Source organism: Oncorhynchus mykiss, chromosome 24 (genome assembly GCF_013265735.2).
Source record: "Oncorhynchus mykiss isolate Arlee chromosome 24, USDA_OmykA_1.1, whole genome shotgun sequence".
Lineage (NCBI taxonomy): Eukaryota > Metazoa > Chordata > Actinopteri > Salmoniformes > Salmonidae > Oncorhynchus > Oncorhynchus mykiss.
Genome location: NC_048588.1, coordinates 6370744 through 6384117, shown reverse-complemented (window position 1 = coordinate 6384117; position 13374 = coordinate 6370744). Strand labels below are relative to the sequence as shown.

Below are 13374 nucleotides of genomic sequence, written 5' to 3'. Positions count from 1 at the left end.
TATAGTGCCAATTGTAAAGTTTGCTGGAGTAGGAATAATGGTCTGGGGCTGTTTTTCATAGTTCTGGTTAGGCCCCTTAGTTCCAGTGAAGGCAAATCTTAACGCTACAGCATACAATGACATTCTAGATGATTATGTGCTTCCAACTTTGTGGCAACAGTTTGGGGAAGGCCCTTTACTGTTTCAGCATGACAATGCCCCCGTGCACAAAGCGAGGTCTATACAGAAATGGTTTGTCGAGATTGGTGTTGAAGAACTTGACTGGCCTGCACAGAGCCCCGACATCAAACCCATCGAACTCCTTTGGGATGAATTAGAATGCCGACTGCGAGCCAGGCCTAATCGCCCAACATCAGTGCCTTGTGGCTGAATGGAAGTAAGTCCCTGCAGCAATGTTCCAACATCTAGTGGAAAGCCTTCCCAGAGAGTGGAGGCTGTTATAGCAACTCCATATTAATCCATAATTTTGGAATGGAATGTTCGACGAGCAGGTGTCCACATACCTTTGGTCATTTAGTGTGTTTACTGACCAGATCATATGTATTATGTCAGACGAAAGCTTGTAGCCTACAGTAAAAACAACACTTGGGTAAATCGCACCTGTACTCCGCACTCCAGAACACCCTGTGGCGCGGCGACGATGAAAATATGGTTGTTGTTGACTGTCAGACACCACAGAAGAAGAAGGTTCTGTTTCAGGAAGTTGTAACAGGAATAATTATGTGTCTAACGTTGTCGTTGGTTAAATAGTTTTTGTGATGATTAATTCAAACGTTAACTTTGTGGGCAATGCATGAACATTCACACAGCTTACAATATGGCTAATATAGCAAGGACCGGAGACATTATCCATTTAAACGTTGGAGGAAAAAGGTGAGGACTGGCATTTCTTTGAATAGTTAGCTACCGCCTGCTAGCTATTGTTGTTGGGTGAATGCTAGCTAGCTATGTAAAAGTTGCTGGCTGGCTAGCTAACTAGATATTTTTGGTAATCAAATAACGTTAGTAACATTGTCTTAAGTTAGCAAACGAACTACTGTTAGTTAGATATTTTACCAGCTAAACCTTATGTCTCTGACAGTAAAGTTAGCAACTACTGACTTCACAGTGCAGCCGGAAGTGCAAAGCTAGCTAGCTCGGTAATGTTAGCTTGCTAGCTTTTCAATGGATTTGAACTTGATCAAACTTGAGTCTGTGTGTATGCTCATTTGAGTGATCATGTTGTTTCAGGTTCAGCACCTCCAGACAGACATTGACATGGGTCCCAGACTCCTTTTTCTCAAGGTAGGTAGACTCTCTTTATTTTGAGACCTAGGCCAATGCCTTTTATTAAATTCACAAGTGTCTTCATAATGACCCACTCCAACTCATTAATTACCGACCCATAGAGATGGCATGTGGTCATTTGCTGTAGCTCAGTACGGTCTAACTAGTGAGATGTGTTGTCTCTGCCAGTCTTCTAAGTGGGAGGATCTCAACCTTGAAGGATGAAACTGGAGCTGTAAGTTGTCTGAAATCGATTTTTAAAAAACTAGGCTATGTGTATATAAACCTATTTGATATTGGCAACCACTTAGGCCTACTTATAACATATTTGTAATGTGCTGCTGACCTTTATCTCCCACAGATCTTCATAGATCGGGACCCATCTCTCTTTACTCCCATACTGAACTTCCTGCGTACCAAAGAGTTGTTTCCCAGGTGCTGATTCCTTTGTTTACATTTGTTTACAATTAGAGTTTAAAAAAATCAACAAAAAAAATCTATTCAGCCTTGAGGGCAGGTTGTTTTCCAAATTACATTTCTTAATCTTTCTTTTTAGGTCTATAAATGTGCACCTGCTCATGCATGAAGCGGAGTTCTATGGCATCACTCCGTTGGGTAAGAAAGTAGCCAGTAGCTAGTCCAATACAGCTGTGAATGAGAGGCTGTCTTTCTTTGTGTGTGTTCGTGTCTGTACCTTGGTTACTTTTTTTTCTCTCACTCAGTGCGTAAGCTGCAGCTTTGTGACGAACTGGACCGATCTTCCTGTGGAAACGTGCTCTTCAATGGCTATCTGCCGCCTCCAGGTAGATTTGACTTCACTTCAAGGACAGTCAAAGTGTGTGTTTTTAATAAGTTTGATTTCCTGATCGTCTCCTCTTGTTCACCAGTGTACCCGGCAAAGCGGAGAAACCGCCACAGTGTGGCGGGACCTCAGTATATGGTGGGCTGTGCCTTGCCCATGGAGAGGGCTCCAGTGAGACGCAGCAACACCATGCCACCCAACCTGGGCAACGCGGGCATACTGGGTAAAGCAACGATTGAGGAGAGGATAAGTGGTGGTAAGGCCTCAGAATCACATGCACATTTAACATACACATTTTACAAGCATTTCTCTACACCTGCAATATTATCTGCTAAATATGTGTATGTGACCAATAAAATGTCATTTGAAAAGGTGCAGCAAAATGCTTATGTGGTAGTTTCCTCAATAGTGCAGTACAATCAACATCAGTAATAACAATGAAAGAGTCAAGTAAAAAAATAACTAATAGAAGAGGTAGTATGCATTAGGGATGTGACAAACGTTTCAACTTGCCTTTTGTGGGGGGGGGGTTACTGTAGATTTTTTTTTTTTAAATCACAAAATTCCACGTCAATTTACAATACATATGTAATAGGAACATTATTCTGCATGACAGCTAGGGCTCAATGAAGTTTCATCTCCCGCAGTCATATACAGTGGCAAGAAAAAAGTATGTGAACCCTTTGGAATTACCTGGATTTCCGCATAAATTGGTCATCAAATTTGATCTGATCTTTATCTAAGTCACAACAATAGACAAACATAGTGTGCTTAAACTAATAACACAGAAATTATTGTATTTTTCCTGTCTATAGTGAATACATCATTTAAACATTCAGTGTAGGTTGGAAAAAGTATGTGAACCCCTAGGCTAATGATTTCTCCAGAAGCTAATTGGAGCCAGGAGTCAGCTAACCTGGAGTCTAATCAATGAGACGAGATTGGAGATGTTGGTTAGAGCTGCCTTGCCCAATAAAAAAACACTCACAAAATTTGAGTTTGCTGTTCACAAGAAGCATTGCCTGATGTGAGCTATGCAACGAACAAAAGAGATCTCAGAAGACCTAAGATTAAGAATTGTTGACTTGCACAAAGTTGGAAAGGGTTACAAAAGTATCTCTAAAAAGCCGTGATGTTCATCAGTCCACAGTAAGTCAAAATGTCTATAAATTAGTACAGCACTGTTGATGCCTGCAAGAGCTAGGCACAGAATGCTCAATGTGGTTTAAGAAGAATCCTAGAGTGTCAGTTAAAGACTTACAGAAATCTCTGGAACATGCTAACATCTCTGTTGACAAGTCTACGATACGTAAAACACTGAACAAGAAGCCACTGATGTCCAAAAAAAACATTGCTGCAAGTCTGAAGTTTGCAAAAGTATACCTGGATGTTCCACAGCGCTACTGGCAAAATATTCTGTGGACAGATGAAACTACAGTTGGGTTGTTTGGAAGGAACACACAACACTACGTGTGGAGGAAAAAAGGCACAGCACACCAATATCAAAACCTCATCCTAACTGTAAAGTATGGTGGAGGGAGCATCATGATTTGGAGCTGTTTTGCTCCCTCAGGGCCTGGACAGCTTGCTATCATCGACAGAAAAATTAATTTCCAAGTTTATCAAGACATTTTGCAGGAGAATGTAAGGCTATCTGTCCGCCAATTGAAGCTCAACAGAAGTTGGGTGATACAACAGGACAACGACCCAAAACACAGAAGTAAATCAACAACAGAATGGCTTCAACAGAAGAAAATACACCTTCTGGAGTGGTGTATGGAGTCCTGACCTAAACCTGATTTGAGATGCTGTGGCATGACCTCGAGAGCGGTTCACACCAGACATCCCAAGAATATTGCTGAGCTGAAACAGTTTTGTAAGGAGGAATGGTACAAAATTCCTCCTGACCGTTGTGCAGGTCTGATCCGCAATTACGGAAAACGTTTGGTTGAGGTCATTGCTGCCAAAGGAGGGTCAACCAGTTATTGAATCCAAGGGTTCACATGCTTTTTCCACCCTGCACTGTGAATGCTTACACGGGGTGTTCAATAAAGACATGAAAACGTGTAATTGTTTTTAAGCAGATTGTTTGTCAATTGTTGTGACCTAGATGAAGATCAGATCAAATTTTATGACCAATTTATGCAGAAATACAGGTATTTCCAAAGGGTTCACATACATTTTCTTGCCACTGTACCCTTGAAAGCGCATTGGCTACGGCATGTCTGTATGTCTGGGTACACGACGGCTTTGCCGACACAACCTTCTCTGGAGATCGTTTCGAAGCGCCACTGAATGGGCATTTTACTGGTCTGTAAAGGAATGCCGCTTCTTGAAGCGGGACTAACGTCCATCGCTAGGCGACCGGAACTGTCAATCAAATAATCGAGGAGCCCACTCCTAAAAAAGTACTTAAAAGTTTTTTTTTAAATACCATGACTTACCAAGACATTTAGTAGATAGAAAATACTTAGTCCTCTAGGAATCTACTCCTAACATTCAGTATTAGGCTAAATGAATTCAGGCTTTCGTTCATTTAGACCGTAAGCAGGCTATATAAAGTTTAAACGCCTGCGGCTGGTAAAAGTTTGAGTAGCCAGTAGCCTACTAAATGAATACAGGCTATTTTTGCAGCCTATAGCCAATTTGATTTTGGGAATTGTATATCTAAGTTTCAATTAAACTATTTCGTTATCTAAACAATATTTAATATAATGGTGTTTTATGTTGGCTATATGCTTTCATTAGGTAATTAGAAGGCTCTTTTTCAAAGCAATTTGGGTTGTCAATGTGTTGCATCGTGTAACTAAGAAGATAGGCCTATCGCTCTTAATTCATGGCATGGTTTCCTTTTATCCTAATGTTGAATAGAGATGCAGTCAAATTCATTCATGCAGGGAAGGGGAATGGCCTAGTAGCCTACTACTCTGGAGTCATAAAAAACAATTAACTAAATTGATGTTATTTGGCGGGTGGGGTTGCAGAGAAAAATCTGTCCTGTTGCTGGATATGGGGTGGGGCTCGGAATTGATATGGCTGGCGCGGGGTGAGTGTGGCTCCAAAGAACTGACCCGTGCGGGTCTGTGTTTATGTATAAGGGGTTGGCTGTGTGGGACGTCGGTGCAAACAGTCTCCAAGGTGCAGGTCTGTGTAAGGAGACCACCAGGGCTAGAGTGAACCGTCCGTGACTCAGACCGTGACGATCTTTCGGGACAGTATTTTGACATTCTATTTAGCTTCAATATATATATATTTATTTATATTTCAATCAATATGTCTTGTCTGGTTGCAATGGATTGAAAGTAAAAGCTCTAATCTGGAGCCATTTATTTGTTAAGGGAATATTATCAACCTGGAGGGTTCACCTTCACCCACGCCTGTTCATCTTTCCCTTCCGACACAGCTCAGCTTGCTGACCCAGGCATGGTCCGCATCATCTGTGGCCACCACAACTGGATCGCTGTGGCTTATGCCCAGTTTGTTGTTTGTTACCGGTAAGAACACAGGACTTCCGTGTACAATATCACAGCGTCGTATGAATCAGTCTTTTTTTGGGGGGGGGGGGTAAGGACCGTCGAGGGTGTTAAACTGTGCCGTCCTCGTCCATCAGAGTGAAGGAGTCTACGGGCTGGCAGCAAGTGTTCACCAGTCCCCGCCTGGACTGGGTGATTGACAGGGTGGCGCTCAACGCCAAGGTGATGGGCGGCTCCCTGGGAGACAACGACAAGATGGTGGCCGTGGCCTCGGGCACAGAGATCATCCTCTGGACTATCTGTCCCGACGGCAACGGCAACGAGATAGGTCAGTCCGCAAACGGATGAACGCACAGTGTTAAAGCAAACGTTACGGGTATAGTTTTTATCGCTCAAAATGTTTATTTGTTGACTTGTCGTTTTAGTACTTTAAGAGACCACGTCATAGGTAGTTGTGGGGGCTTATTGTAAGGGCCGTGCTAATAGGTCTCCGTTGTACCTGCTTCCCTCCAGGTGTGTTCAGTCTGAATGTCCCCGTGGAGGCTCTCTTCTTCGTGGGGAACCAGCTTATTGCCACCAGCCACACAGGGAAAGTGGGAGTATGGAATGCAGTGACCAAACATTGGCAGGTAAAGTTGTGTCCGTACGTTCTGTAAGAATGCCACGTCAAAAGAGCATATTATGTATATTAATAGTATATGTGGTCTTGTATGGCTCAGTTGCCAACGCCAGGATTGTGGGTTCGATTCCCGGGGCCACCCATATGTAAAATGTATGCACACAGGACTGTAAGTTGTGTTGGCTAAATGGCATATATTATATGTATTGTACACCATTTCATGTTTTCCTTTTGTCTTTCCCTTCTCAGAATCAAGATGTGGTTCCCATTAATAGCTATGACACTGCCGGATCGTTCCTCATTCTAGGCTGCAACAATGGGTCCATATATTATATAGGTAAGGGAAGTCATCTTTTCTACCTATGACGCAATAATGGACAACTATTGAAATAGTTTTTCTGTGTAGAAGAATGCAGTGTTTTTGTAGTACATCATTCAGTATAAGTATATGAATACAGTTGCAAAATATAGACCTCTCATGGACGTGTTCTTGTCAAACAGATGTTCAGAAGTTTCCATTGAGGATGAAGGACAATGACCTCCTAGTCACAGAGTTGTACCGCGACCCCACGGAGGACGCCATCACTGCTCTCAGTGTCTACCTCACGCCCAAAACAAGTATGTCTGCCCGTTTCGATTTTTACCTTCACTCAAATTAATTTCTTTTTTCTGCATGTTTTTAAGGATTAGCCAGTATCAATTGGTCAATTGTGGTTATTGGAAATAGAAACTTAATAAATACATGTTGCAAAACAATTATTTTCTGAAAAACTTGTTTGCCGTGTTACTTCATTTATGGTCAGCAATGGTCATTTTATAGGCAGCTGGCAGATTTTGAATGGTTCCCGGTGGCGTTTCGCTAACTCTTTACCTAACGTTAACCTTTAAACTAATCTTGACCTTTACCCTAACCTCACGTCCCTAACATGAACACTAACTTAAACCAATTTCGATCCTAATGCCTCAACCTTAACCTTTTTGGGTCTACCGGCTGACTATCCACTTCCATTTCTTGATATGCACGGTACATAACACCGCATGCGTTGTGGCTAAAATAGTGTATGGGATAAAAGTCCCCAATGTGTCGTCAGGCGACAGCGGCAACTGGATCGAGATCGCTTACGGGACCAGCTCGGGCACGGTGCGGGTCATAGTGCAGCACCCGGAGACCGTTGGCTCTGGGCCCCAGCTCTTCCAGACCTTCTCAGTCCACCGTAGCCCCGTCACCAAGATCATGCTCTCTGAGAAGCACCTCATATCAGGTGAGAATGGTTGGCTAGGAGCCTCCACGTTTTAGGGATGATCGTTACTTCGCTGTGTATTCTACCATCTCCGCTTGTGAGCTGTTGGATGTTATGCTTCTGAATTAATTTAGCTACATTTCTCATTGGGGTTGATTTGATTTTTGCCTTTTCGGATGTCAGCTGACACGGCGATACGTTAAACATTGATGTTGCTGACAGAGAAACGTTGGTCCTCCAAGTTTAGTGCAGAAGATGGGGCCCATCATGCAGATGTGTTTGGGCTAACCCTGTTGTGTCGTCAGTGTGTGCAGACAACAACCACGTGCGGACATGGACGGTGACTCGCTTCAGGGGCATGATCTCCACCCAGCCAGGCTCCACCCCCCTCACCTCCTTCAAGATCCTCTCTCTGGAGGACATCGACGGCCACGGGGGCTGTGCTGCCGGCACTGAGATAGGTAAGCAGACAGAGGTCAGGGGTCAAAAGTGGACACTGGTTTGTTAACATTTTTAGAGATGCAATGAGAAAAGGACTGTAAGGGTACGTACTGTAAGGGTACGTACTGTAAGGGTACGTACTGTAAGGGTGCGTGTTCCTCTCGAACAGGTCCGTATGGCGAGCGAGACGACCAGCAGGTGTTTATCCAGAGGGTCGTCCCCGACACAGACAAACTCTACGTGCGCCTCTCGTCCAACGGGAAGAGGGTGTGCGAGGTGCGCTCTGTGGACGGCACCTCCATCACCTCCTTCATGGTGCACGAGTGCGAGGGGTCCAGCCGCATCGGCTCACGTCCCCGCCGCTACCTCTTCGGTGGCCACGCCAACGGTAGCATCCAGATGTGGGACCTGACCACCGCCATGGAGATCGCAGGGAAAGTGGACATCAGGGGTACGACGACCTCCGCTCTACAACACGTGGCTTTTTTTTTTGTGGTTTGCTTAAGTGATGTGTCCTAGAAGTTGAGTTGAGGCCTCTGACTGTCTCTGTCTGGTTGTCCCTCAGCGCTGGGAGGCCCAACAGAGGAGGAGCTCCTGGAGCTGCTGGACCAGTGTGACCTGGCTCTGACCCGTACGCCCGACATGAGTCCCGCTGCCTCCTTCACCCACTCCTCCACACCCCGAGCCTCCACCTCCAGGTACACCAGCCACCATTGCCAACTGCCCATGTAATCACACACCTGCTACATGACCCATACAGCTGCGTATATTAACCCACTGATGCTATCCTTTCTGCAAGTGCACATGTTCAGGGCATAAAATGAACACCCACCAAAATGCGAGTAGCTTTAGTTTGGGGGGGTGGTCAATTTGCAGGGCTCTACAATGTGAGCGTTGCATTCGCATTTGTGAATAAAAATAGAATCAAAAGTAAAGTATGAGAGTATGTGCGAAAAATGCTGAAGTAGGTGCCTTCAAAGTATAGTGTTTCTAATTGCACAAAGGAATACAAATCCCACCTCACGCAGCAACAGCTTTGCGCAATGTAAGTGAACCCCTGATAGATTCATTTTTTTGTAGGCACAGGCATAAAAGTTGGTCTAATTTACTCAAGTCATCAAAGTGAGACTTTGTCCTGGTGTTTCTTGGCTATTTACATTGTTGTGTTCACAAGCGCCGTTGTTTTTCAATGTTTGTTTGAATCTGCTGCTTCAACTGATAGTGAAGACGATGTCTACTACGAGTCACATCCCAAATGTTACAGACGCATGGCATGACTCGATTAGCCTCGTTACCACGGTAACCTTCCGCCCTTAAAAGGGGCAGCTGAACATTGTCTCATCTGATATTTTGGTTAAAAGAAAAAATTAAATGAAGCATAATACCACATTACTTCTTACTAATACATTTTTTGTTTTGGAAAAATTCCAGAGATTGTAATTATGGCAAATTGTTTTTGGGCTGGTAAAAAAAAATCTGCCTGCCACAGTGGCTGGTGGAACAAAAAGTACATTTTAGGCCCTGATCATATATCTCTCTGTTTCTTGTCTCTGCAGTTTGCAGTCCCAGCTGAGTGAGAGCTCCAGAGAGCGTGGGACCAGAGGAGGTGTGAGCAGCTCGGGTCCCTTCTCTGGTAGCCTGCCCCGCCAGGCCCCTCCGGTGCCCCTCACCAAGCCCCGGGACATGGCTCTCTCCATGGCGGGGTTGGGCATCCAGCCCCACCACCTGGGTCTGAGCCAGGCCTCCCTCAGCAGCAGTGGCAGCCCCCGGCCCGGCCGCACCGTCCCCCAGGACAGAGACCGGGACGGTGGCATGGGGTCTCTGCGCAGGGGTAGTTTTGTTGAGCGTTGTCAGGAGCTTGCCAAGGTCTCGGACTCTGCAGGAGGGGCGGAGGGGGGCACGCGGCGCAGCCTGGCTGTATGCTCGGAGTTGGAGGCTAGACTGGGTCTACGGACCCCCGCCTCTTTCTCCAGCCCCCCTGCAGCCTCCCCAACTTCATCGCCGCGCCGGCCGCAGCCCACCTCACCCAGCCCTGCCCCTGCTACAATCGTCAGTCCAACCCGCTCCCAGACCCCCGTGTCGCCTCGTCGAGCTGACACCTCCCCTACTACAGAAGTCCCGCCCCCTGAGGCTGCAGCAGCCACTCCAGAGAGCTCCTCCCCTGTGCCCCCCACCAGTTCTAAACCCCCTATGAATGAGACCAGCTTCTGACTGGCTCGGTGATGTATGAGTGAGTGGACAAACAATGGACGCTTTTGGTGTTTCTGAGCATGTGTGGTTTAGTGACGGCACCTATTGTCGCATTTATGGACATTTTCTTTTTTAGCATCAAGGACACATCAAATGTCATTCTTCTGTTTTCAAAAGATGAATATACAACATATATCCAAACTGTCAATGTGTTGATGATACACATTGTAAATCTAGCCATGTATACAGTTGTTCGGTTGCATTTGGTAGAGCAGTCCATTTAATTAAATTACACTGAACAAAAATATAAATGCAACAATTTCAAAGATTTTACTGCGTTACAGTTCATATAAGGAAATCAAGTCAATTTAAATAAAATCATTAGGCCCTAATCTATGTATTTCACATAGCTGGGAATACAGATATGCATCTGTTTGTCACAGATACCTTAAACATTTTTGTAGTGTGGTCAGAAAACCAGTGAGTATCTGGTGTGACCACCATTTGCCTTATGCAGCACAACACATCTCCTTTGCAAAGAGTTGATCAGGCTGTTGATTGTGGCCTGTGGAATGTTGTCCCACTCCGCTTCAATAGCTGTGCGAAGTCGCTGGATATTGGTAGGAACTGGAACATGCTGTTAAACAAAATCGAATCCAGAGCATCCGAAACATGCTCAATGAGTGACATGTCTGAGAATGCAAGCCATGGAAGAACTGGGACATTTTGTGTACAGGTCCTCGCAACATGGGTCAGTGTATTATCATGCTGAAACATGAGGTGATGGCGGCAGATGAATGGCACGACAATGGGCCTCAGGATCTCGTCACGGTATCTCTGTGCATCCGTGGAGGCTGGTGGGCTCATAGTAATGGCTGGAATGGAATAAATGGAACTGTGTATTTAACAAATCAAATATATGGAAACCACATGTTTGACTCCGTTCCATTCCAGCCATTACAATGCGTCCGTCCTCCTGTAGCTACTCCCACCAGCCTCCATTGCCGTGCACTCAAATTGGCATCGATAAAATGCTCTTTTGTTTGTTGTCCGTAGCTTATACCTGCCCATACCGTAACCCCACCGCCACCATGGGGCACTCTGTTCACAACGTTGACATCAGCAAGCCTCTTGCCTACACAATACCGGGATTAATCTGTGAAGAGCACACTTCTCCAGTGTGGCCATCGAAAGTGAGCATTTGAGATTTTTTTTAGGATGAGCACGCAGATGAGCTTCCCTGAGACAGTTTCCGATAGTTTCTGCAGAAATTGTATTATTCGGTTGTGCAAAACCACAGTTTCATCAGCTGTCCAGGTTGGCTGGCCTCTAAACGTTTCTGATATCCTCTATAGATTTCTCTTTCAGTCTTCCTGCTTTGCGCTACGGTTGGCTTTCTGTACCTTGAATGAATCAATAAGCCTACTGCACACGCAGTATCAAATGTAGTGATGATTGTTGACGAAGAATCCGATGGCAAATCTATAGATAAATGATAGACATTTTATCATTCATATGTTTAGTTACATCTGACTAACTTACTGCCATTTTGGATCATTCTTTTTCAAGTCTTCGTCCAGATCACAACCCAGTGCCTCACGTACCTGTGTTTTATCTTTTTTTTTTTTTTTTTATGGGTTATGACCATTTTACCCAAACTTCGTTACAAGGACAAGCAACTTGATTGTGGAGTGATTCTACCAAATGTCGGTAGAGGTCTATCTCTTTGCTTTTTCTGAACACATGTTTGTGTATTTAGTGGTTTCTGTCGCAATGTTAACCGGTTTGATTGATTTGTCACTGACAACAACGTAGTTCAGCGGTATTTCCTGTTGCACCAATAGCTCAGATGAAGAGGCGTGTTCAAGTGTCTCTGTTTACTGTCTTGTCTAATACTTGTCACACTTCTTTTTTTTCTTTTTTGTCTTTCACTTTGGTAGCATTTGTTTTTCCTCTGCAATTCCATGATGTGCCACATAAATGAAGCAGAAAGTCATACTATTAATCAAACTCTTACATTTATGTGTGTGTTTGTGTCATTGGTTAAACTGGCACCACCTTGAATATTTTGTGAAATTGTAAGAAACACAAAGGTAGGCTTTTAACCCATTATCCTACGTTGTTTTAAATGCCATTTTCTGACTCTATATATATAATAATATATACACACACAGTAACAGTCAAAAGTTTTGATGTCTTCACTATTATTCAACAATGTACAAAATAGTAAAAATAAAGAAAAACCCTGGAATGTGTAGGTGTGTCAACTTTTGACTGGTACTGTGTATGTATGTATATATACAGTTGAAGGTGGAAGTTTACACACTTAGGTTGGAGTCATTAAAACTCGTTTTTCAACCACTCCACAAATATCTTGTTAACAAACTATAGTTTTGGCAAGTCGGTTAGGACATCTACTTTGTGTATGACACAAGTAATTTTTCCAACAATTGTTTACAGATTATTTCATTTATAATTCACTGTATCACAATTCCAGTGGAATTACGTACACTAAGTTGACTGTGCCTTTAAACAGCTTGCAAAATTCCAGAAAATGATGTCATGGCTTTAGAAACTTCTGATAGGCTAATTGACATAATTTGAGTCAATTGGATACATTTCAAGGCATACTTTCAAACTCAGTGCCTCTGCTTGACATCATGGGAAAATCAAAAGAAATCAGCCAAGACGTCAGAAAAAAATGTGTAGACCACAAGTCTGGTTCATCATTGGGAGCAATTTCCAAATGCCTGAAGGTACCACGTTCATTTTCTAGACTACTAGACTACCTGCCTCCTCTAACCACTAGACTCATCTGTACAAACAATAATACACAAGTATAAACACCATGGGACCACGCAGCCATCATACCGCTCAGGAAGGCGACGCGTTCTGTCTCCTAGAGACGCACTTTGCACCAAAGTACGTTCAAGTCATTCCCAGGACAAAACCAAAGGACCTTGTGAAGATGCTGTAGGAAACAGGTACAAAAGTATCAATATCCACAGTAAAACAAGTACTATATCGAAATAACTTAAAAGGCCGCTCAGCAAGGAAGAAGCCACTGCTCCAAAAGAGTCCATAAAAAAGCCAGACTACGGCTTGCAACTGCACGTGGGGACAAAGATTGTACTTTTTGGAGAAATGTCCTCTGGTCTGATGAAACAAAAATAGAACTGTTTGGCCATAATGACCATCGTTATGTTTGGAGGAAAAAGGGGGAGCCTTGCAAGCCGAAGAACACCATCCCAACTGTGAACCACTGGGGTGGTGACAGCATCATGTTGTGGGGGTGCTTTTCTGCAGGAGGGACTGGTGCACTTCACAAAATAGATGGCATCA

The 13374-nt window shown here is 44.1% G+C and overlaps 1 protein-coding gene across 3 annotated transcripts; it reads left to right on the top strand.

The window, feature by feature from the left end:
• The first annotated feature begins 663 nt into the window (after positions 1 to 663).
• LOC110503590 (SH3KBP1-binding protein 1) lies at positions 664 to 12048 on the top strand. Of its 3 annotated transcripts, none has more exons than XM_021581996.2 (17): positions 664 to 873; positions 1231 to 1284; positions 1456 to 1501; positions 1628 to 1701; positions 1823 to 1881; positions 1989 to 2069; positions 2154 to 2324; positions 5472 to 5562; positions 5679 to 5869; positions 6055 to 6170; positions 6410 to 6497; positions 6662 to 6778; positions 7234 to 7422; positions 7707 to 7862; positions 8012 to 8293; positions 8408 to 8540; positions 9399 to 12048. In XM_021581996.2, exons 1-17 carry the CDS (start codon positions 794 to 796, stop codon positions 10051 to 10053), a joined length of 2583 nt encoding a protein of 860 aa, XP_021437671.1. In that variant the 5' UTR covers positions 664 to 793; the 3' UTR covers positions 10054 to 12048. The 3 variants fall into 3 exon arrangements, with proteins under 3 accessions (XP_021437671.1, XP_036817491.1, XP_021437672.1); XM_036961596.1 differs by having other exon boundaries at positions 1389 to 1501; XM_021581997.2 differs by having other exon boundaries at positions 665 to 873; positions 7252 to 7422.
• Positions 12049 to 13374: the final 1326 nt, after the last annotated feature.